The 20884-nt window shown below is 60.2% G+C and overlaps 1 protein-coding gene across 1 annotated transcript in view; it reads left to right on the top strand.

Moving 5' to 3' along the window:
• Positions 1-20698, top strand: part of LOC137457696 (arf-GAP with Rho-GAP domain, ANK repeat and PH domain-containing protein 3-like) — a gene marked incomplete at its 3' end in the record, with an annotated part of 36051 nt that extends 15353 nt beyond the window's left edge. Inside the window, exons 6-22 of the mRNA XM_068169542.1 lie at positions 3790-4059; positions 5187-5256; positions 5610-5730; positions 6564-6751; positions 8471-8577; positions 8693-8892; positions 10215-10300; positions 10459-10641; positions 12392-12554; positions 13587-13718; positions 13796-13949; positions 14121-14223; positions 15458-15656; positions 15748-15811; positions 16701-16864; positions 18794-19006; positions 20593-20698. Of these exons, the coding sequence (XP_068025643.1) occupies positions 3790-4059; positions 5187-5256; positions 5610-5730; positions 6564-6751; positions 8471-8577; positions 8693-8892; positions 10215-10300; positions 10459-10641; positions 12392-12554; positions 13587-13718; positions 13796-13949; positions 14121-14223; positions 15458-15656; positions 15748-15811; positions 16701-16864; positions 18794-19006; positions 20593-20698 (2523 nt within the window). The remainder of the gene's footprint in view (positions 1-3789; positions 4060-5186; positions 5257-5609; positions 5731-6563; positions 6752-8470; positions 8578-8692; positions 8893-10214; positions 10301-10458; positions 10642-12391; positions 12555-13586; positions 13719-13795; positions 13950-14120; positions 14224-15457; positions 15657-15747; positions 15812-16700; positions 16865-18793; positions 19007-20592) is intronic.
• Between the last annotated feature and the right edge of the window lie 186 nt (positions 20699-20884).

Raw genomic sequence — 20884 nt, 5'->3', positions numbered from 1 at the left:
TCCTTGGAGCCTTTTCTTCCCTTGGAGCCTTTTCTTCCCTTGGAGCCTTTTCCTTCCTTGGAGCCTTTTCTTAGAGCCTTTTCTTTCCTTGGAGCCTTTTCCTTCCTTGGAGCCTTTTCTTAGAGCCTTTTCTTTCCTTGGAGCCTTTTCCTTCCTTGGAGCCTTTTCTTAGAGCCTTTTCTTTCCTTGGAGCCTTTTCCTTCCTTGGAGCCTTTTCTTAGAGCCTTTTCTTTCCTTGGAGCCTTTTCTTCTCTTGGAGCCTTTTCTTCCCTTGGAGCCTTTCCTTGGAGCCTTTTCTTAGAGCTTTTTCTTTCCTTGGAGCCTTTCCTTGGAGCCTTTTACTTCCTTGGAGCCTTTTCCTTCCTTGGAGCCTTTTCTTCCCTTGGAGCCTTTCCTTGTCTTGGAGCCTTTCCTTGGAGCCTTTTCTTTCCTTGGAGACTTTTCTTCTTTTGGAGCCTTTTCTTCCCTTGGAGCCTTTTCCTTCCTTGGAGACTTTTCTTCCCTTGGAGCCTTTCCTTTTCTTGGAGCCTTTCCTTGGAGCCTTTTCTTTCCTTGGAGACTTTTCTTCCTTTGGAGCCTTTTCTTCCCTTGGAGCCTTTTCCTTCCTTGGAGACTTTTCTTCCCTTGAAGCCTTTTCTTCCCTTGGAGCCTTTTCTTTCCTTGGAGCCTTTCCTTGGAGCCTTTTCTTTCCATGGGGCCTTCCCTTGGAGCCTTTTCTTTCCTTGGAGCCTTTTCTTTCCATGGAGCCTTTTCTTTCCTTAGAGCCTTTCCTTGGAGCCTTTTCTTTCCATGGAGCCTTTCCTTGGAGCCTTTTCTTTCCATGGAGCCTTTTCTTTCCTTAGAGCCTTTTCTTCCCTTGGAGCCTTTCCTTGGAGCCTTTTCTTTCCATGGAGCCTTTCCTTGGAGCCTTTTCTTTCCATGGAGCCTTTTCTTTCCTTAGAGCCTTTTCTTCCCTTGGAGCCTTTCCTTGGAGCATTTCCTTGGAGCCTTTTCCTTCCTTGGAGCCTTTTCTTCCCTTGGAGCCTTCCCTTGGAGCCTTCCCTTGGAGCCTTTTCTTTCCTTGGAGCCTTTTCTTTCCATGGAGCCTTTTCTTTCCTTGGAGCCTTTTCTTTCCTTGGAGCCTTTTCCTTCCTTGGAGCCTTTTCTTCCCTTGGAGCCTTTTCCTTGGAGCCTTTTCTTTCCTTGGAGCCTTTTCCTTCCTTGGAGCCTTTTCTTTCCTTGGAGCCATTTCTTGGAGCCTTTCCTTGGAGCTTTTTCTTCTCTTGGATCCTTTTCTTGCTCCTGGCATTGGATGACACAAGAGCCCCAGTGGCACCAGCTGCCGTCCTGCTGGGGCTGTGCTGTCCTGATTGCCCTGAGGCTCTTCCTCCTCCTCCTCACTGCACCTGGGCAGCTCCCCTGGGAGCTCCTGGGACCATCAGATGTTTTCCAGCACATTTCCTTTTTGGGGAAAGACAAAGGCCTGCTCCAGAAGGCCGGGGGAAGGGGCAGGCTCAGCAGTTTATTTTTACCATTTCCTGCTATTGTTGTGGCTGCAGAGTCCCAGCAGTGTGGGCTGGGGCTTCATGTGGCTTCCCAAGGCCAGGAGATGGGGTCAGGAGCTCCACCAGCCCGGCTGTCCAGCCCTCCCCCTTGGCAAAATGTTTTGGGTGGACACTCTGTGTGGCTTTCTACAAGCCCCTCGCTCCCAGAGGGCCCTTGAGGAGCTGGAGCAGGGCCAGAGAAGGGCAATGGGGAAGGGTCTGGAGAGCAGGGCTGGAGGGGAGCAGCTGAGGGACCTGGGGGTGGTCAGTCTGGGCAAAAAGAAGCTGAAGGGAGACCTTTTGGATCTCTACAGCTCCCTGAAAGGAGGCTGGAGCCAGGTGGGGGTTGGGCTCTTCTCCCAAGGAACAAGTGGCAGGACAAGAAGAAATGGCCTCAAGTTGCCCCAGGGGAGGTTTAGGTTGGCCATGAGGAACAATTTCTTCCCCTGGAGGGTTGTCAAGGCCTGGCTCAGGCTGCCCAGGGCAGTGGTGGAATCTCCATCCCTGGAAGGGTGCCCAAGCTGTGGAGCTGTGGTGCTGAGGGCCAGGGGGTGGTGGTGCCCTGGCAGTGCTGGGGGAAGGTTTGGACTGGGTGATCTGAAAGGTCTCTTCCAACCTAACTGGTTCTGTGATTCCATGACACAAGAGCTGGCAGGAGGCTGCCATGGCAGAGGGAGCTTCTCAGTGCCATGAACGCTGGAGGAGAAGTCAGAGAGGACAGGATGAGACCCCTGGGGAGGAGGTGGCTGGGTGGGAGTAAAGCAGGGAGCAGGTTATGGGACTGGGGAGCTGCCTGGCTTTGGTCTGCTGCCTGTGAAGAGGGTAAGGAGGTGATGCCAAAGAGTCTGGAGATGTGTGGTGGCCCAGGTGGTGTGCCCCAAGGTGGGGGATGCCATTTTGTCAGCTCCTCCCAGCCCTACCACCATGTGGGCGCCACCACCAGCACCTCAGGCTCCTGGTAACCACGGGCTCAAGAGCCCTCATCCCACCCTGCTGGTGGAGATAGATCACAGAGTCGTTTGGTTTGAAAGAGACCTTTCAGATCATGGAGCCCAGCCCTGAACCCAGCACTGCCAGGCCGCCACCAAACCATGGCCCTCAGCACCACAGCCGCAGGGCTTTGAAACCCCTCAAGTTCCAGCCTGCATTTGGTCCTTCCTGCTGCTCCTGCCTGCTGTAGTGTGAGGTGTCCCTGCCCATGGCAGGGAGGTTGGGACTGGCTGAACCTTGAGGTCCCTTCCAGCCCTGACACTTCTGTGGTTCTATGGTGGGAAGAGACCTTTCAGCTCACCCAGCCCAGCACTGCCAGCTCACCTCTAAACCACATCCCTGAGGGTGCACTGCTGAGGGAGGGCTCTGAAGCTCTCAGCTGCATTTGGTTCCTCCTGCTGCTCCTGCCTCTGGCTGCAGGCAAGAGGAGAGCTTCACTGAGCCCACCAGGCCCATGGAGGGTGGAAACATCTGCCCTGTGCTATGGGATGCTGGGCATGCAGCATCCACCCCACTGGCAGTGCCCTGTGAGGAGGGGAATCATGGAATTGGTTTGGCTGGGAGAGAGCTTTCAGAGCTTTGAGTCCAAGCCTTGCCCCAGCACTGCCAGGGCACCACCACACCTTGGCCCTCAGCACCACATCCAGCTGGCTTTGGAACCCCTCCAGGGATGGGGACTGCACCACTGGCCTGGGCAGCCTGGGCCAGGCCTTGGCAACCCTCCAGGGGAAGAAATTGTTCCCCATGGGCGACCTAAACCTGCCCTGGGGCAACCTGAGGCTGTTTCCTTGTGCTCTTTTGTTCTTTGGAAGAAGAGCCCAACCCTCACCTGGCTCCAGCCTCCTCTCAGGGAGCTGCAGAGAGCAATGAGGTCTCCCTCAGCCTCCTCTTCTCCAGGCTGAACACCCCCAGCTCCCTCAGCTGCTCCTCCCCAGCCCTGTCCTCCAGACCCTTCCCCAGCTGTGTTGCCCTTCTCTGGCCCTGCTCCAGCTCCTCAGTGTCCTTCTTGGAGTGAGGAGGAACTGGAGTGCTCCAAGGGGCAGGAGAGCAGCAGGGCCTGGGGTGGCAGGGGGACATTGGGAGGGTTTCTGTTTTAGCAGGATCCTCTTCTTTGCCCCCTGCCCGACCTGGCTGCCTCTCACACACCTCTCACAGCAGCCCCTGGTGCTGGGGCCAGGGGCAGTGTGGGCTGTGCCCGGGTAGGGTGGCAGGAAGCAGGGCTACCCCCCGTGGCCAGCAGCCACGTTCCCCTTCTCCCATCTCCATTTACTCCCAGGGCAAGCAGCGAGGGGAGGAGCGAGGAGGAGGAGGAGGAGGAGGGGGGCAGGTCCCGGCTCATCGACCGCATCGTGCACAACGACTCCGAAGGCTACTCCACCGTGGAGGCCCCAGGGGCTGGGGGCAGCCCCTTCAGCCTGCCAGCTCACCTCTACCCAGACGAGGTCCTGGATGACCTGACCATCTCCCCCTACGCCAGCTTCACCTCCCTCTCCGAGCCCAGACCCACCATGCTCAGCGGCTGGCTCGACAAGCTCTCCCCGCAGGGGTAGGTGGCCCCCGGGGGGCAGGGACCCCAGCACTCATGGGACACTCCCCCAGGGGTGAAGCCCCCACCCTGGGCAGGGCTGGGGAGGTTGGGTCAGAGGGATGTAGAAGGGACTCAGCAGGGACAGCCTGGCAGCAGAGGTGAGGCTGGGGGAGGGACACAGGGAGAGGGTCTCAGCAGGGACAGCCTGGCAGCAGAGGTGAGGCTGGGGGAGGGACACAGGGAGAGGGTCTCAGCAGGGACAGCCTGGCAGCAGAGGTGAGGCTGGGGGAGGGGGATAGAGGGAGAGGGTCTCAGCAGGGACAGCCTGGCAGCAGAGGTGAGGCTGGGGGAGTGACACAGGGAGAGGGTCTCAGCAGGGACAGCCTGGCAGCAGAGGTGAGGCTGGAGGGGAGGAGGATACAGGGAGGGAGAGAGGGAGAGAGGAAGTGAGATAGGAAGGGAGGGAGGGAAGAAGAGAGAGAGGGAGGGAGGGAGGACAAGAGGGAGAAATAGAGGAAGGATGGGAGAGAGGGAGGGAGGAAGGGAAGGAGGGAGAGAGGGAGGGAGGGAAGGAGGAAGGGGGGGAGGGAGGGTGGGAGAGAGGGAGGGAGGGAGGGTGGGAGGGAGGGAAGGAGGGAAGGAGGGATAGAGGGAGGGTGGGAGGGAGGGAAGGAGGAAGGGGGAAGGAGGGAGGGATAGAGGGAGGGTGGGAGAGAGGGAAGGAGAGAGGGTGGAAGGGTGGGAGGGAGGGAAGGAGGGAGGGTGGGAGGGAGGGATAGAGGGAGGGTGGGAGGGAGGGAAGGAGGAAGAGTGGGAGGGAGGGAAGGAGGAAGGGGGAAGGAGGGAGGGATAGAGGGAGGGTGGGAGAGAGGGAAGGAGAGAGGGTGGAAGGGTGGGAGGGAGGGAAGGAGGAAGGGGAGGGAGGGTGGGATAGAGGGAGGGTGGGAGAGAGGGAAGGAGAGAGGGTGGAAGGGTGGGAGGGAGGGAAGGAGGGAGGGTGGGAGGGAGGGATAGAGGGAGGGTGGGAGAGAGGGAAGGAGGAGGGGTAGGAGGGAGGGTGGGAGGGAGGGTGTGTGAGCAGCCGTGGGGGGCTCAGGGGGCTCAGCCCTGCCCTCCAGCGCGGTTTCTCTGCCCCCCCTCCCCAGGAACTACGTCTTCCAGCGGCGCTACGTGCGCTTCGACGGCAAGAACCTGATGTACTTCAGCAGCGAGAAGGTGCCCGGGGGCAGGCTGTGGGCACGGGGGAGGGGAGGCTGCTCTGTGCCACCGCGGCGGGGGGCACCGGGGCAGCTCCCTCTGGGAGCAGCAGGCACACAACCAGGATCACAGAAACCCTTTGGTTGGAAGAGAGCTGCTGCTGGGAGGTTTCTGGTGGCTGCTGGCCCAGCCCCAGGGCCCCACAGCGGCGGCAGCCACGCAGACTCAGCCAGGGGGTGGCAGCCATCCCCTCCGCAGCCCTATGGCCATGGCAGCAGCGTGCCCAGCAGGGCAGGTCCTGGGCTGGGCAACTTCGGGTGGTGCTGCAGAGGAAGGGCAGGGGGGGTGACTCTGCCTGGGGCTTGCTGCAGGAGCCCTACCCCAAGGGGGTGATCCCCCTGGCAGTGATGGAGATGGCTCGTTCCAACAAGGACAACAAGTTCCAGGTCTTCACCAGCCACCGCATCTTCGTCTTCCGTGCTGAGAACGAGGGTGAGGACCACCTGGGCCAGGTCCCTCACTCCCCAAGGACCCCTCCCTGCTTCCCTTCTCTCTCCACTCCCCAAGGATCCATCCCTGCTTCCCTCCTCCCACCACTCCCCAAGGACCCCTCCCTGCTCCCCTCTTCCCTCCACTCCCCAAGGATCCATCCCTGCTTCCCTTTCTCCACTCCCCAAGGATCCATCCCTGCTTCCCTCCTCCCTCCACTCCCCAAGGATCCATCCCTGCTTCCCTCTTCCCTCCACTCCCCAAGGATCCATCCCTGCTTCCCTTCTCTCTCCACTCCCCAAGGACCCCTCCCTGCTCCCCTCTTCCCTCCACTCCCCAAGGATCCATCCCTGCTTCCCTTCTCTCTCCACTCCCCAAGGACCCCTCCCTGCTCCCCTCTTCCCTCCACTCCCCAAGGATCCATCCCTGCTCCACTCCTCCCAACACTCCCAAAGGACCCCTCCCTGCTCCCCTCCTCCCTCCACTCCCCAAGGACCCATCCCTGCTCCCCTCCTCTCTCCACTCCCCAAGGATCCATCCCTGCTCCCCTCCTCTCTCCACTCCCCAAGGATCCATCCCTGCTTCCCTCCTCCCTCCACTCCTCAAGGATCCATCCCTGCTTCCCTTCTCTCTCCACTCCCCAAGGACCCCTCCCTGCTCCCCTCCTCCCTCCACTCCCCAAGGACCCCTCCCTGCTTCCCTTCTCCCATCCTTCAGAGAGCTCTCAACCCCCATCCCTGATGAGCCAGGGGACAGCTCTGCCCTTCTGGCTGCTCTGCTCTGTGCCAGGCCTGTTGGGAAGGGCTCATCCCCTGTCCCTGCTGCCTGGTCCCCAGCCCAGAGGAACGAGTGGTGCTCCACGCTGCAGCAGAAGGTGATGGAGCAGCGCCTGCTGGGGGCCCGGCCTCGGCCTGCCCCCGGTGCTCACTGCCAGAAGTCAGGGACCCTGGAGCTGAAGGGCCACAAGTCCAAGGTGTTTGCAGCCCTGAGCCTGCCCGAGATGTGGCTCTACAAGAGTGAGCAGGTTGGTGGCAGACAGGGCACAGGGGCTGGGGAGCGGTGGTCGGGCAGGGGGGGAGCGGGGCAGGGACAGAAGGAGCTTAGCCAGGACCTGTGAGAAAGGAGGAAAAGGATGGGGAGGAGAAAAGGAAGGGCAGAGGAGAAAGGTGGAGATCCTAGACAGGGCAGGAGTGGTGGGACTCAGGGCTTGGAGATCATAGAATGACAGAATCAATCAGGTTGGAAAAGACTTCAGAGATCCTCAAGTCCAACCTGTCACCTGTCACCCAACACCTCCTGACAACCAAACCATGGCTCCAAGTGCCATATCCAAGCCTTTCCTAAACACCTCCAGGGATGGGGACTCCACCACCTCCCTGGGCAACACATTCCAATGGCCAATTACTCTCTCTGGGAAGAACTTTCTCCTCACCTCCAGCCTAAACCTCCCCTGGCACAGCTTGAGACTGTGTCCTCTTGTTCTGCTGCTGGTTGCCTGGGAGAAGAGACCAACCCCCACCTGGCTACAACCTCCCTTCAAGGAGTTGTAGAGAGCAAGAAGGTCTCCCCTGAGCCTCCTCTTCTCCAGGCTAAGCAACCCCAGCTCCCTCAGCCTCTCCTCACAGGGCTGTGCTCCAGACCTCTCCCCAGCCTCGTTGCCCTTCTCTGCAGCAGGTGCCAGGGACAGACCCTCACTGGATCTCCTCACTCTTGCCAAAGTATAGTACCATAGAATTGTTTTGGTTGGGACAGACCTTGAAGGTCCCCAAGTGGAACCATGATCACCAAAACCAACCACTTCAGTTATCTTCTCCTCTGCCAGGCACTGGAGTCTCAGCCCCACCAAAGTGTCCCAGTCCATCACAGGATGGGTCCCCAGCAACCAGGCAGTGGGGGCTTGGTGGTCCTCACACTCCACTTGCTGTTCACAGATGTCCCCTTCAGGAGAATCACAGAAGGGTCAGGGCTGGAAGGGACCTCAAGGCTCAGCCAGTTCCAACCCCCCTGCCATGGGCAGGGACACCTCACACTACAGCAGGCTGCTCACAGCCACATCCAGCCTGGCTGCAAACACCTCCAGGCATGAGGCTGCCACCACCTCCCTGGGCAGCCTGTGCCAGTCTCTCACCACCCTCATGGGCAACAGCTTCTTCCTCACAGCCAATCTCAATCTCCCCACTTCTACTTTTGCTCCATCCCCCCCAGTCCTATCACTCCCTGACACCCTACAAAGTCCCTCCCCAGCAGATGCCCAAAGCAGTGCTCAAGAGGTGGGGGTTCAGGGGATCTGGGCAGAACTTCCCTTTCATTATAGGCATTTCCAGGATGCTTTAGGTCATCCCAGTGTGGTGGGAGCTGGAAGGGAGCTCTGGAGCTCATCCAGTCCAACCCTCCTGCTCCAGCAGGGCACACACAGCAGCTTGCCCTGGAGCACAATGCCCAGGGACCATGGGAAGCTCCCCAGAGAAGGAGACTCCACAACCTCTCTGGGCAGCCTGTTCCAGGCCTCCATCACCCTCACACCAAACAACTTTCTCCTCCTGCCAGCCCACAGCAGATGCTGGGAGGTGCAGCAGGGTACCAGGTCTGCCTTGTCCAGGCAAAGCAGGGATGGGATGCTGGAGGTGCTGGATGCAGCTCCCTGGTTCCACTCTCATTCTCATGGGCATGCCCACATGGTGGCGTGCCCACCACAGCCATGGGCACTGCAGAGCCCTCAGCAGTGCCCCCTTGACATTGGCAGTTCTTCAAGATGGGCATCGGCATCTGCTTCATCGAGATGCGAGGCTCCACCATCCGCGAGGCCAAGAGCCGCGGCTTCGAGCTCATCACCCCCTCCAAGACCTTCAGGTACACCCTGGGGGTGCGGGTGGCAGGAGCCTGGGGCAGCAGCTGGTGGCTCCAAGCCCCCAGGTGCCAGTTGCTCCAAGGCACACTGGGGTCTGGGCTCTGCCGCTGCCCACAGCTTCGTGGCGGAGTCGGAGCGGGAGAAGCGGGAGTGGATGGAGGCCCTGCAGGAGGCCATCGCCGAGACGCTCTACGACTACGAAGTGGCAGAGAAGATCTGGTCCAACAAAGCCAACAGGCACTGTGCAGACTGCTGGGCTCAGAACCCTGACTGGGCCTCCATCAACCTCTGTGTGGTCATCTGCAAGCAGTGTGCAGGCCAGTACCAGCGCCCTGGGGGGCACGTGGAAGCTGCTGGGCAGGAAGGGTCCTGGGTGGGCTGTGGGTGCGAATAGAGAAGGAATTGGTTGGATGGTGGCAGCCTAAAGGGCAATGGTTGCATGGCCAGCTGGAGATGGGTGACAAGTGGTGCCCCTCAAGGGTCTGTACTGGGACCAGTGCTGATCAATACCTTCATTAATGCTTGATCAATACCTTCATTAATATCATGCACAGCAAGAGTGAGGCTCCCTCAGCCAGTCTGCAGGTGGCACCCAGCTGAGGGGGGTGGATGGCAGGACTGGGGGATGGGATCCATCCAGAGGGACCTGGGCAGCCTGGGGAAGTGAGCTCAGGAGAACCTCCTGAGGGTCAACAAGGCAAAGTGCAAGGTCCTGCAGCTGGGTTGGGGCAATCCTTGATAGCAATCCAGGCTGGGGTGAGGAGGTTGAGAGCAGCCCTGCAGGGAAGGACTTGGGGGTGCTGGGGGGGGAGGAGCTGGGCAGGAGCCAGCAATGGGCACTGGCAGCACAGAAGGCCAAGGGCAGCCTGGGCTGCATCCAAAGCAGTGTGGCCAGAGCTGGAGAGAGGGATCCTGCCCCTCTGCTCTGCTCTGTGAGACCTCACCTGCAGGGCTGGGTCCTGATATGGGACCCCCAACATCAGAAGGACCTGGAGCTGATGGAGAGGGGACAGAAGAGGCCACAAAGATGCTCAGAAGGCTGGAGTCATCTTCCTATTAACACAGGCTGGGAGAGTTTGAGCTGTTCAGCCTGGAGAAGAGAAGGCTCCAGGGAGAGCTTAGAGCTGCATTTCACTATCTGAAGGAGACCTGCAGGCAGGCTGGGGAGGGACTGCTCAGAAGGGGCTGTGGGGATAGGCCCAGGGGCAATGATTTGAAGCTGGAGCAGGGCAGATTCAGGTTGGACATCAGGAGGAAATTCTGCACCATGAATCACAGAATTGTCAGGGTTGGAAGGACCTCAAGGCTCAGCCACTTCCAAGACCCCTGCCATGGGCAGGGACACTACAGCAGGTTGCTCACAGCCACCTCCAGCCTGGCTGCAAACACCTCCAGGCATGAGGCTGCCACCACCTCCCTGGGACGAGAGTGGTGAGACACTGGAGCAGTCTGAGGCCCCATCCCTGGAAAGGTTCAAGCTCAGGCTTGATGTGGCCCTGAGCATCCTGCTCTGGTTGGGGCTGTCCCTGCTGCCTGCAGGAGGGGGCTGGACTGGCTGCCCGTGGAGGCAATCTGTGATTCCATGGCTTTGGGTCCCCCTGGTAGGACCCAGAGCTGCTCACTCCCCTGCTCCCCACAGGGCAGCACCGCAGCCTGGGCTCCAACATCTCCAAGGTGCAAAGCCTGAAGCTCGACACCGGCGTCTGGACCAACGAAATCGTGCAGGTAGAGGGCAGGGCACCGGGGCCGGCCCCGCACGCCCGGGGTCCAGCTCGCGTTTCCAGCCCCGGCGCTAACTCCACGTGGAGCCAGCTCCGGCGGGCGCCCCGCTGCCCCATCCCCCCCTCCCCGGTGCCCCCTGTGAGCCTGGCTGTCCCCCGCAGCTCTTCATCGTGCTCGGCAACGACCGAGCCAACCGGTTCTGGGCCGCCCGGCTGCCCCCCGGCGAGGCGCTGCCCCCCGACGCCAGCGCCCAGCAGCGCCACGACTTCATCGCCCGCAAGTACGGCCAGGGCAGGTACCGCCGGCCCCACCCGCACCACCGCTCCCAGCAGGAGGTGCTCCAGGTAGGGCACGCCTCCCCCGCCAGGCAGGCTGCTGGGGTGCTGGCAACTGCCCCGGAGCTCTGAGACTGAGCTGCCAACGGCTGGCATCTCAAAGGGTTGAGAGGTGGGATCCATCCCAGAGCTCTGAGATTGCCATCTCAGGGGGTTGAGGTGTGGGAACCATACCAGAGCTCTGAGATTGGCATCTCAGGAGGTTGAGATGTGGGAACCATCCCAGAGCTCTGAGGTTGAGGTGCCAACAGCTGGCATCTCAGGAGGTTGAGAGGTGGGATCCATCCCAGAGCTCTGAGATTGCCATCTCAGGGGGTTGAGGTGTGGGAACCATACCAGAGCTCTGAGGTTGAGGTGCCAACAGCTGGCATCTCAGGAGGTTGAGGTGTGGGAACCATCCCTGAGCTCTGAGATTGGCATCTCAGGAGGTTGAGATGTGGGAACCATCCCAGAGCTCTGAGATTGGCATCTCAGGAGGTTGAGATGTGGGAACCATCCCAGAGCTCTGAGACTGAGGTGCCAACAGCTGGCATCTCAGGGGGTTGAGGTGTGGGAACCATCCCTGAGCTCTGAGATTGAGGTGCCAACAGCTGGCATCTCAGGAGGTTGAGGTGTGGGAACCATCCCAGAGCTCTGAGATTGAGGTGCCAACAGCTGGCATCTCAGGAGGTTGAGAGGTGGGAACCATCCTAGAGATCTGAGATTGGCATCTCAAGATGTTGAGATGTGGGAACCAACCCAGAGCTGTGAGATTGGTATCTCGAGATGTTGAGATGTAGGAAACAACCCAGAGCTCTGAGATTGAGGTACCAACAGCTGGCATCTCAGGAGGTTGAGATGTGGGAAACAACCTGAGCTCTGAGATTGGCATCTCAAGATGTTGAGATGTGGGAAACAACCCAGAGCTCTGAGATTGAGGTGCCAACAACTGGCATCTCAGGAAGTTGAGGTGTGGGAACCATCCCTGAGCTCTGAGATAGGCATCTCGAGATGTTGAGATGTGGGAAACAACCCAGAGCTCTGAGATTGAGGTGCCAACAGCTGGCATCTCAGGAAGTTGAGGTGTGGGAACCAGCCTAGATCTTGGAGTTTGGCATTTCAAGATGTTGAGATGTAGGAACCGGTTTGAGATCCCAACAGCTGGCATCTCAGGAGGTTGAGATGTAGGAACCATCCCAGAGCTCTGAGGTTGAGGTGCCAACAGCTGGCATCTCAAGATGTTGAGATGTGGGAACCAGCCTAGATGTTGGAGTTTGGCATCTCAAGACATTGAGATGTAGGAACCATCCCAGAACATGGAGTTTGAGATACCAACAGCTGGCATCTCAGGAGGTTGAAGTGTAGGAAACATCCCAGAGCTCTGAGACTGAGGTGCCAACAGCTGGCATCTCAGGATGTTGAGGTGCTAGGAGCCATCCCAGAGCTGTGAGATTAAGATGCCAACAGTTGGCACCTCAAGATGTTGAGGTACTAGGAACCATCCCAGAGATGTGAGATTAAGATGCCAACAGTTGGCATCACAGGATGTTGAGACATGGGAACCACCCCAGAGCTCTGAGACTGAGATGCCAACAGTTGGTATCTGAAGGTGTTGAGATGTCAGCACCTGGCTTGGCTCTGTGCACCCATGCCAGGCAGTCCTGGGGGGTTCAGGGGGGAGGTTGGAGCACACTTTGCCTGCCTTCAGGTACCCCTAGCAGTGGGCTGGAGGTGTCCGGCAGCCCGCTCATGATCTCACCGGGCACCTGTCCCCTCCCAGGCACTGTGCTCTGCAGTGGCAGGACCAGCTCTGCTCAAGACCATCCTGCAGTTCTTCTCCTCCTCAGAGGCTGGGCTGGCAGCTGATCACACTCCCTGTGAGGTGGCCCCAGGGCCTGACCTGTGGTGGGCACCGGAGAGCAAAACACCCAGAAACCGTTCAGGTAATCCTGGAGCCGCAAAATCCCAGAGCTACCTGCTTGGAGGAGACCTGCAGATCACTGACTCCAACCAGAACCTAACAGCCTGGACACAAACAGCTCTTAGACCATGTCCCTAAACACCTCCAGGGATGAGGACTCCACCACCTGCCTGGGCAGCCTGGGCCAGGGCCTGATGACCCTTGCAGTGCTGAAGTCGTTCCTCATGCCCAAGCTAAACCTCCCCTGGTGCAACCTGAGGTCATTTCCTCTCATCCTATCACTTTGGTACCTGGGAGAGGACCTTCAAACCCCATCTGGCTTCCTTCTTGCCCCCATGCCCCTCAGCATGTCCCAAGGCTGGGGTCAGGCAGGACACCAGGTGCTGTAGCTCCCTGAAGGACCACCTGTCCCCCTGCAGCCCTTCCTTTGGCACGGGGCAAGGCAGCAGATTCCTCTGGAGCTCGTTTTCACACCCCCTTGCCTACACCTACACGAGTGGGATCTGTTGTGTGCAGGTTTGGGCTCCTCGCTCCAAGAAGGGCACTGAGGAGCTGGAGCAGGGCCAGAGAAAGGCAACAAAGGTGGGGAAGGGTCTGGAGAACAGGGCTGGGGAGGAGCAGCTGAGGGAGCTGGGGGAGTTGAGCCTGGAGAAGAGGAGGCTGAGGGAGACCTCATTGCTCTCTGCAGCTCCCTGAGAGGAGATTGCTGTGAGGTGGGGGTTGGGCTCTGCTCCCTAATCTCAGGTGATGGAAGGAGAGGAAATGGCCAGAAATTGTGCCAAGGGAGGCTCAGGTTGGACATGAGGAACAATTTCTTTGCTGCAAGAGTGGTCAGGGATTGGCACAGGCTGCCCAGGGAGGTGGTGGAGTCCCCAGGCCTGGAGGTGTTCAAGGAGCCTGTGGCCATGGCACTTGGGGCCATGGTTTGGTGGCCATGGGGGGGTTGGGTTGCTGGTTGGAACTTGCTGATCTCAGAAGGCTTTTCCAGCCCAAACCATTCTGTGCCTCTCTGATTCTTTGGGGGCTGCCTGCTCCCACCCTGCTGTGCTCACAGGGAGCCCCCAGCCAAGGGACCTGGCTCCAGAGGGTGTCTACAACGAGATCACGCAGCCGGTGGCACTCAGCGGGTACCTGTACCGGGCCACTGCCCCCCCCAGGCTGCCAGGTGCCAAGAAGAGCAAGGAGGGTGAGTGTGGGCAGCATGTGGGGGCAGCAGGGTGCCCACCCCAGTGCCACTCAACCCCCCCTGCCCTGGTCCCACAGACTTCCAGCGCACGTGGTGCTCCCTGGAGAGATCCCTGCTCTTCTTTGAGACAGAGAAATGCACCGAGCCCCTGGGCCACATCGAGAGTGGGGACCTCATCTCCATGGGTGTCAGCAGAGCCCATGCCCTCACCAGCCCTGGCCCCGTTGAAAGGTACCCCCCAGAAGCGTCTCCTCCCCCCCCACCGCATGCCCAGAGAGCCTGTGGGTGCTCAGGGAGCAGGGATGGGCTACTGCTCCCTGCTGGGTGCAATGTGCTGGGCTGGCTCTGGGTGCAGGTCCGGGGGGAGGAGGTTGCCCTGATGGCTTGGTTCATCTCCTGCAGGTTTCGCTTCACCCTCGAGCTCTTCCTCACCGGGGAGAAAGTGCAGCAGCTGGGCACCGATGGCCCTGAGACACTGCAAGCCTGGGCCAGTGCCATCGGCAAGGTCAGCCAGCCCTGGACCCCCTGCCACCAGAGGGGCCCTGGGCTCTGCCCCTTCTTCCCCTGCTGGGATTCCTCCCAACCCTCCATGCTCTGGAGAAGAAAAGTCCCCAGGAGCCAGCAATGGTCCCTGGCAGCCCAGCAGGCAGCTGAGTGCTGAGCTGCATCCAGAGCAGGGAGAGCAGCAGCACAGGGAGGGGATTCTGCCCTCTGCTCTGCTCAGACCCCACCAGCAGCACTGCCTCCAGCTCTGGGGCCCCCAGCACAGGAAGGACCTGGAGCTGCTGAGGAGGCTCCAGAGGAGGCCACAGAGATGATCAGAGGGCTGCAGAAGCTCCCCTGTGGGCACAGGCTGGGAGAGTTGGGGCTGCTCAGCCTGGAGAAGAGAAGGCTCCAGGAAGAGCTTAGAGCAGCCTTCTAGTGCCTGAAGGGCTCCAGGAGAGCTGGGGAGGGACTTGTGACAAGGGCTGGGAGTGAGAGGAGAAGGAACAATGGCTTTGAGCTGGGAGAGGGGAGACTGAGACTGGAGATGAGGAAGAAATTCTTTCCAGTCAGGGTGGGGAGACACTGGCACAGGTTGCCCAGGGAGGCTGTGGCTGCCTTCTGCCTGGAGGTGTTCCAGGCCAGGCTGGATGAGGCCTTGAGCAGCCTGGGCTGGTGGGAGGTGTCCCTGCCTATGGCAGGGGGGGTTGGAACTGGATGATCTTGAAGGTCCCTTCCAACCCAACCCATTCTCTGAATATCTTCATTGCCAAGCAGCCACCACCCCTTTGCTGGGGGTCCCATCCTCCTTGGCCCACCTGACCCCTATCCCCAGAGGGTTGTGTGCTTCAGGCTTGAGCTCCATCCTTACCCAACTCCTCTCTTGCTCCTTGTGAGATTCAGGCTTGAGCTCCATCCTCCCCCAGCTCCTCTCTTGCTCCTTCTGTGCTTCAGGCTTGAGCTCCATCCTTACCCAGCTCCTCTCTTGCTCCTTGTGAGATACAGGCTTGAGCTCCATCCTCCCCCAGCTCCTCTCTTGCTCCTTGTGTGCTTCAGGCTTGAGCTCCATCCTCTCCCAGCTCCTCTCTTGCTCCTTGTGTGCTTCAGGCTTGAGCTCCATCCTTACCCAGCTCCTCTCTTGCTCCTTGTGTGCTTCAGGCTTGAGCTCCATCCTTACCCAGCTCCTCTCTTGCTCCTTGTGTGCTTCAGGCTTGAGCTCTATCCTCACCCAGCTCCTCTCTTGTTGCCTTCCACAGTGGTTCACCCCCGTGAGCTGCCACTGCCTGCTGGGCTACGAGTTCCAGCGTGTGGGCCAGCTGCGCTACAAGTGCATGCTCGACCCCGAGAGGTGGCAGCAGGCCTTCTTCATCCTGCAGAAAGCTCACCTGTTCATCTGCCCCTGCCAGGAGGATGGCACCGAGGACAGCATCAACCTGCGGCGGCTGCAGGAGCTCAGTGAGTGCCGCGGCGGCGCCCCGGGGCCGGCGCCCCCCGCCCCCGGCCGCGCCTGGCTCCGACCAATGCTCTGCTTCTCCCCACAACCCAGGTCTGGTTCCTGCCGCAGAGACCCCAGAGAAGAAGGAGCTGCTGATCCTGGTGGAGATGGGGAGGTGAGAGCATAGAATCAGAGAACTATAGGATGGCTTAGAACCACAGAATCACAGAAGTGTCAGGGCTGGAAGGGACCTCAAGGCTCAGCCAGTCCCAACCCCCTGCCATGGGCAGGGACACCTCACACTACAGCAGCTTGCTCACAGCCACAGCCAGCCTGGCTGCAAACACCTCCAGGCAGGAGGCTGCCACCACCTCCCTGGGCAACCTGTGCCAGGCTCTCACCACCCTCATGGGGAACAACTGCTTCCTCACATCCAATCTCAATCTCCCCACTTCTACTTCTGCTCCATCCCCCCCAGTCCTATCACTCCCTGACACCCTCAAAAGTCCCTCCCCAGCTTTCTTGGAGCCCCCTGCAGATCCTGCAAGGCCACAAGAAGGTCTCCCTGGAGCCTTCTCCTCTCCAGCCTGCACAACCCCAACTCTCTCAGGCTGTCTCCAGAACAGAGCAGCTCCAGCCCTCTGCTCATCCTCGTGGCCCTTCTCTGGCCACCTTCCAGCACCTCCAGATCCTTCCTGTACTGGGGGCTCCAGAACTGGCCTCAGAGCTCTCTTTAAGCCTTTCCTAGACAATGTGTCCAGTGCCAATATATGCTGGGCAGGAAGAACCCAGCACAGCTCCAAACCCCGGGGTGGGCTTCCCCCCACGGGTGAATACATGTGAGGGGCTCCCGCTCCCGGCGGGCGGAAGGGAGCCTTTTTACCTGTCCCCCAGGGGGAGGGGAAGGCAATTTCGCACCTTGGAAGGCGATTTGGAGCCTTTGTCTTCCCCCATTCAAACCTGTGCTGGTGGAGGTGGGGGGCAGGGGGTTTGGAGCACCGTTCGACACAAGCTTCCTCACCCCCGCCCCCAGCAAGCCTCTTGTCTGCCCTTGTTGTCCTCAGGACGTTCTACCTGCAGGGGCTGTCGCGGGCGGACGCTGCTGCCTGGTACGGAGACATCCAAGCCTCGGCCGGTGGCAGGGGCAATGCCCTGCGGGACCAGCAGCTGAGCCGTGGGGACATCCCCATCATCGTGGACAGCTGCATCGCCTTCATCACCCAGTACGGTCAGTGCCGCGCCCAGGAGGGGGCCCCACGCCTCCCAGCCAGTAGCTCACAGGCTCTCAGGGGGGTGGGGATTGGAAGGGGCCTCTGGAGATCTTCAAGCCTAAGCCCTCTGCCAGAGCAGGACCATAGAGTCCAGCACAGGTCACACAGGAACAGATCCAGACAGGGCTGGGAAGGCTCCAGAGAAGGAGACTCCGCAACCTCTCTGGGCAGCCTGCTCCAGGGCTCTGTGAGCCTCACAGTGAAGAAGTTCCTCCCCATGTTGGGGTGGAACCTCCTGTGCTGGAGTTTATACCCATTCCCTTTGTCCTATCCCAGGGTGCAACTGAGCAGAGCCTGTCCCCTCCCTCCTGACCCCCAGCCCTCAGCTATTGGTAGACATTGATCAGATTCCCTCTCAGTCTTCTCCTCTCCAGACTAACCATCCCCAGGGCTCTCAGCCTCTCCTCCCCAGGCAGTGCTGCAGTCCCTTCAGCATCCTTGTAGCCCTCCCTTGGTCTTTCTCCAGCAGGTCCCTGTCCCTCCTGAACTGGGGAGCCCAGAGCTGGATGCAATATTCCAGGCATGGCCTCACCAGGGCAGAGTAGAGGGGGAGGTCTCAAAGCAGCAGCCCCCCTTGGGGATTCTCTTAAGGGTAGTATTGGGCCCCTGTGACTCCTTGGGGATGTGGATTAATCATGGAACCAAACTATGGCCCCAGGTGCCATGGCCACAGGCTCCTTGAACCCCTCCAAGCACCTCCCTGGGCAGCCTGTGCCAATCCCTGACCACTCTGGCAGCAAAGAAATTGTTCCCCCTCTCCAACCCACCCCTCCCCTGGCACAATTTCAGGCCATTTCCTCTCCTTCTGTCACCTGAGACTAGGGAGATGATCACTGATCCCCGCATGAGTCCCCATGCCTGGAGGCGTTCAAGGAGCCTGTGGCCATGGCACCTGGGGCCATGGTTTGGTGGCCATGGGGGGGTTGGGTTGCTGGTTGGGTTGGATGACCTCAGAAGCCTTTCCCACCCCAAACCATTCCATGGTTCTAAGGCTGAGCAGAGCAGGGACCACGCTGACCCCTCCCCATCACCAACCTGCCCAGCTGCCCCTTGGCCCCCAGTGAGCTCCTCCACCACCAAGGAGGGGAAGACCCCAAGGCAGCCATTGAAGTCCCCGGTCCAGAAGCCGTCGTCCACCTCCCCAGGGGCCCTGGGCAGCACCCTGATGATGGCTCCCTCGGGGAAGCTCAGCTCCTCGGGGCTCTGCCCCTCGTAGTCGTACAGGGCTCGCACCAGCCAGGCTGGAGGGACGGCGTGGGCAGGGCTCAGCGCCCCCTCTGCTGCTGCTGGGGGGGCTCAGCGCCCCCTGGGCGCCAGCCCCGCGCCGCTGCCCCCCTGCCTAGGGCAGGAGCCCCCCCAGCACCCACCTCCGGGCTCCAGCACCAGCTCTGCGGCCATGATGCTGGAAAGCTGACGGTGCAGGGCAGAGGGTCCTGGGGGGCCAGCCCCAGCCCCTGGTTTGATGGCCACAGTAGTGTTGGGTGGATGGATGGTCAGGGATTGGCACAGGCTGCCCAGGGAAGTGGTGGAGTCCCCTTCCCTGGAGGTGTTCAAGGAACCTATGGCTGGATCCAGGTGGGGGTTGGGCCCTCCCTAGTCTCAGGTGAGAAAAGGAGAGGAAATGGCCTCAAATTGTGCCAGGGGAGGGTTAGGTTGGAAGTTAAGAGAAATTTCTTTGCTGCCAGGGTGGTCAGGGACTGTCCCAGGCTGCCCAGGGAGGTGGTGGAGTCCCCATGCCTGGAGGAGTCCAAGGAGCCTGCGGCCATAGCACGTGGGGCTGTGGTTTGGGTGGCCACAGCGGGGCTGGGTTGCCGGTTGGGCTGGATGAGCTCAGAGGCCTTTCCCAGCCCGTTCCAAGGGTCTGCTGCCCCCTGTGCCCTCGGCAGGGCTGCGCCACGAGGGGATCTACAGGAAGAACGGCGCCAAGTCGCGGATCAAGGTGCTGATGGAGGAGTTCCGGCGCGACGCTCGCAACGTCAAGCTGCGCATCAGCGACAACTTCATCGAGGACGTCACCGACGTGCTCAAGAGGTTCTTCCGCGAGCTGGAGGACCCTGTCTTCACCCTGGAGCTGCACCCACAGTGGAAGGAGGCTGCAGGTAACTCCTTCACCCCAGCCCTGCCCACGCCCTTGGGCTGCCTGCCCCGCAGCCCTGACCCCGCGGTGCCTCGGGGTGGGGTCGTGGTGCAGGCCCCGCTGGGGCCGGGGGGTTGGGGTTGGGCTCCTCACTCCAAGGAGAATATTGAGGATATAGAACCTCCCAGCAGCAGAGCCACAGCTGCTCCACCCTGGTGATGGTAAAGCAGAGCTGCAGCATTGTGTGCCCAGGTGGGCAAGAAGGGCAGCAGCAGCCTGGCCTGGAGCAGCAATGGTGTGGGCAGCAGGAGCAGGGCAGGGATTGTGCCTCTGGACTGGGCACTGGGGAGGCCACAGCCTGAATGCTGGGCTCAGTTCTGGGCCTCTCACTCCAAGAAGGACATTGAGGAGCTGGAGCAGGGCCAGGGAAGGGCAACAGAGCTGGGGAAGAGTCTGGAGAAGAGGGCTGGGGAGGAGCAGCTGAAGGGGCTGGGGGTGTTCAGTGTGGAGAAGTGGAGGCTGAGGGAGACCTCATTGCTCTCTGCAGCTCCCTGAGAGGGCTGGGGGGGGTTGGAGGGTTGGGTTCTGCTCCCTAGCATCAGGTTATCACCTGAGGAGAGGAAATGGCCTGAAATTGTGCCAGGGGAAGGTTAGGTTGGAGATGAGGAAAGATTTCTTTGCTGCCAGAGTGGTCAGGGACTGGCACAAGCTGCCCAGGGAGGTGGTGGAGTCCCCATGCCTGGAGGTGTTCAAGAAAGGTGTGGCCATGGCACCTGGGGCCATGGTTTGGTGGCCTTGTGGAGGCCACACCTCAAATCCTGGGTTCAGTTTTGGGTCTGGGTCTCTCACTCCAAGAAGGACTTTGGGGAGCTGGAGCAGGTTCAGAGGAGGGCGGCAAAGGTGGGGAAGGATCTGGAGAACAGAGCTGGGGAGGAGCATCTGAGGGACCTGGGGTTCGTTAGCTTGGAGAAGAGGAGGCTGAGGGAGACCTCATTGCTCTCCACAGCTCCCTGAGAGGAGGTTAGAGCCAATGCAGCTTGGGCTCTTCTCCCAAGGGTCAAGTGACAGAGTAAGAGGAGATGACCTCAAGTTGTGCCAGGGGAGGGTCAGGCTGGACATTAGGAATATGTTTCTTCCCAGCAAGGGTTCTCAGGCACTGGCCTAGGCTGCCCAGGGAGCTGGTGGAGCCTCCATCCCTGGAGGTGTTTCAAAGCCCTCTGGATGCAGTGCTGAGGGAGGTGGTGCAGTGGTGGTGGCTTAGCAGCAGTGGTGGCATTGGGAGCTCTAGGGGAGGGCTTGGACTTGGTGATCTCCAAGGCCTCTTCCAGCCTCAGCAGCTCCATGTTGTGTGACTTGCTCTTGCCCTTGGCAGAGAGTCCTGATGGTGCCAGCAGAGCAGGAGCTCTGCTCACTGCACCCTCAGAGCTTCCCACACTAACTGGAACAGGGCAAGGCATCCCTGAAGCCCTCCTCTGACACCCAGCCCCTCTTGGGGGTTGGACTTGCTGATCTCCTAGGCCTCTTCCAGCCTCAAGAGCTCTGTGTTGTGTGTCACCCGTGGAGCTGCTGGGTTCAGCAGTGTTCCAGGGCTCCTTTGCCTCCCCCTAGAGATCTCCTCGAAGCCGCAGCGCCTGGAGCGCTACAAGGAACTCATCCAGCGCCTGCCTCGCCTCAACCACAAGACTCTGGCTGCACTCATTGGGCACCTCTACAGGTCAGTGGGCCACCAGTGTGCCCCCCCTGCTCCACTCAAGGTCCCCAAGGCCAGCCAGCAGCGTGGTGTTGTCCCTGCAGCCCAAGGCATGCTGGCTCCCCTCCCTGCGCGCCAGGGAGAGCTCAGCGCTGTTCCCCCCCGAGCTGGGGTGTGCTGACACATGCTGCTCTGGGACACCTCAGTTGT

Source organism: Melanerpes formicivorus, unplaced genomic scaffold, assembly GCF_026170545.1.
Source record: "Melanerpes formicivorus ecotype bairdi unplaced genomic scaffold, bMelFor1.0.p_v2 SCAF_188, whole genome shotgun sequence".
In the NCBI taxonomy this organism is placed as follows: Eukaryota; Metazoa; Chordata; class Aves; order Piciformes; family Picidae; genus Melanerpes; species Melanerpes formicivorus.
Note: the sequence above shows the minus strand (reverse complement) of the source record. Positions and strands in the feature narration are given on the sequence as shown.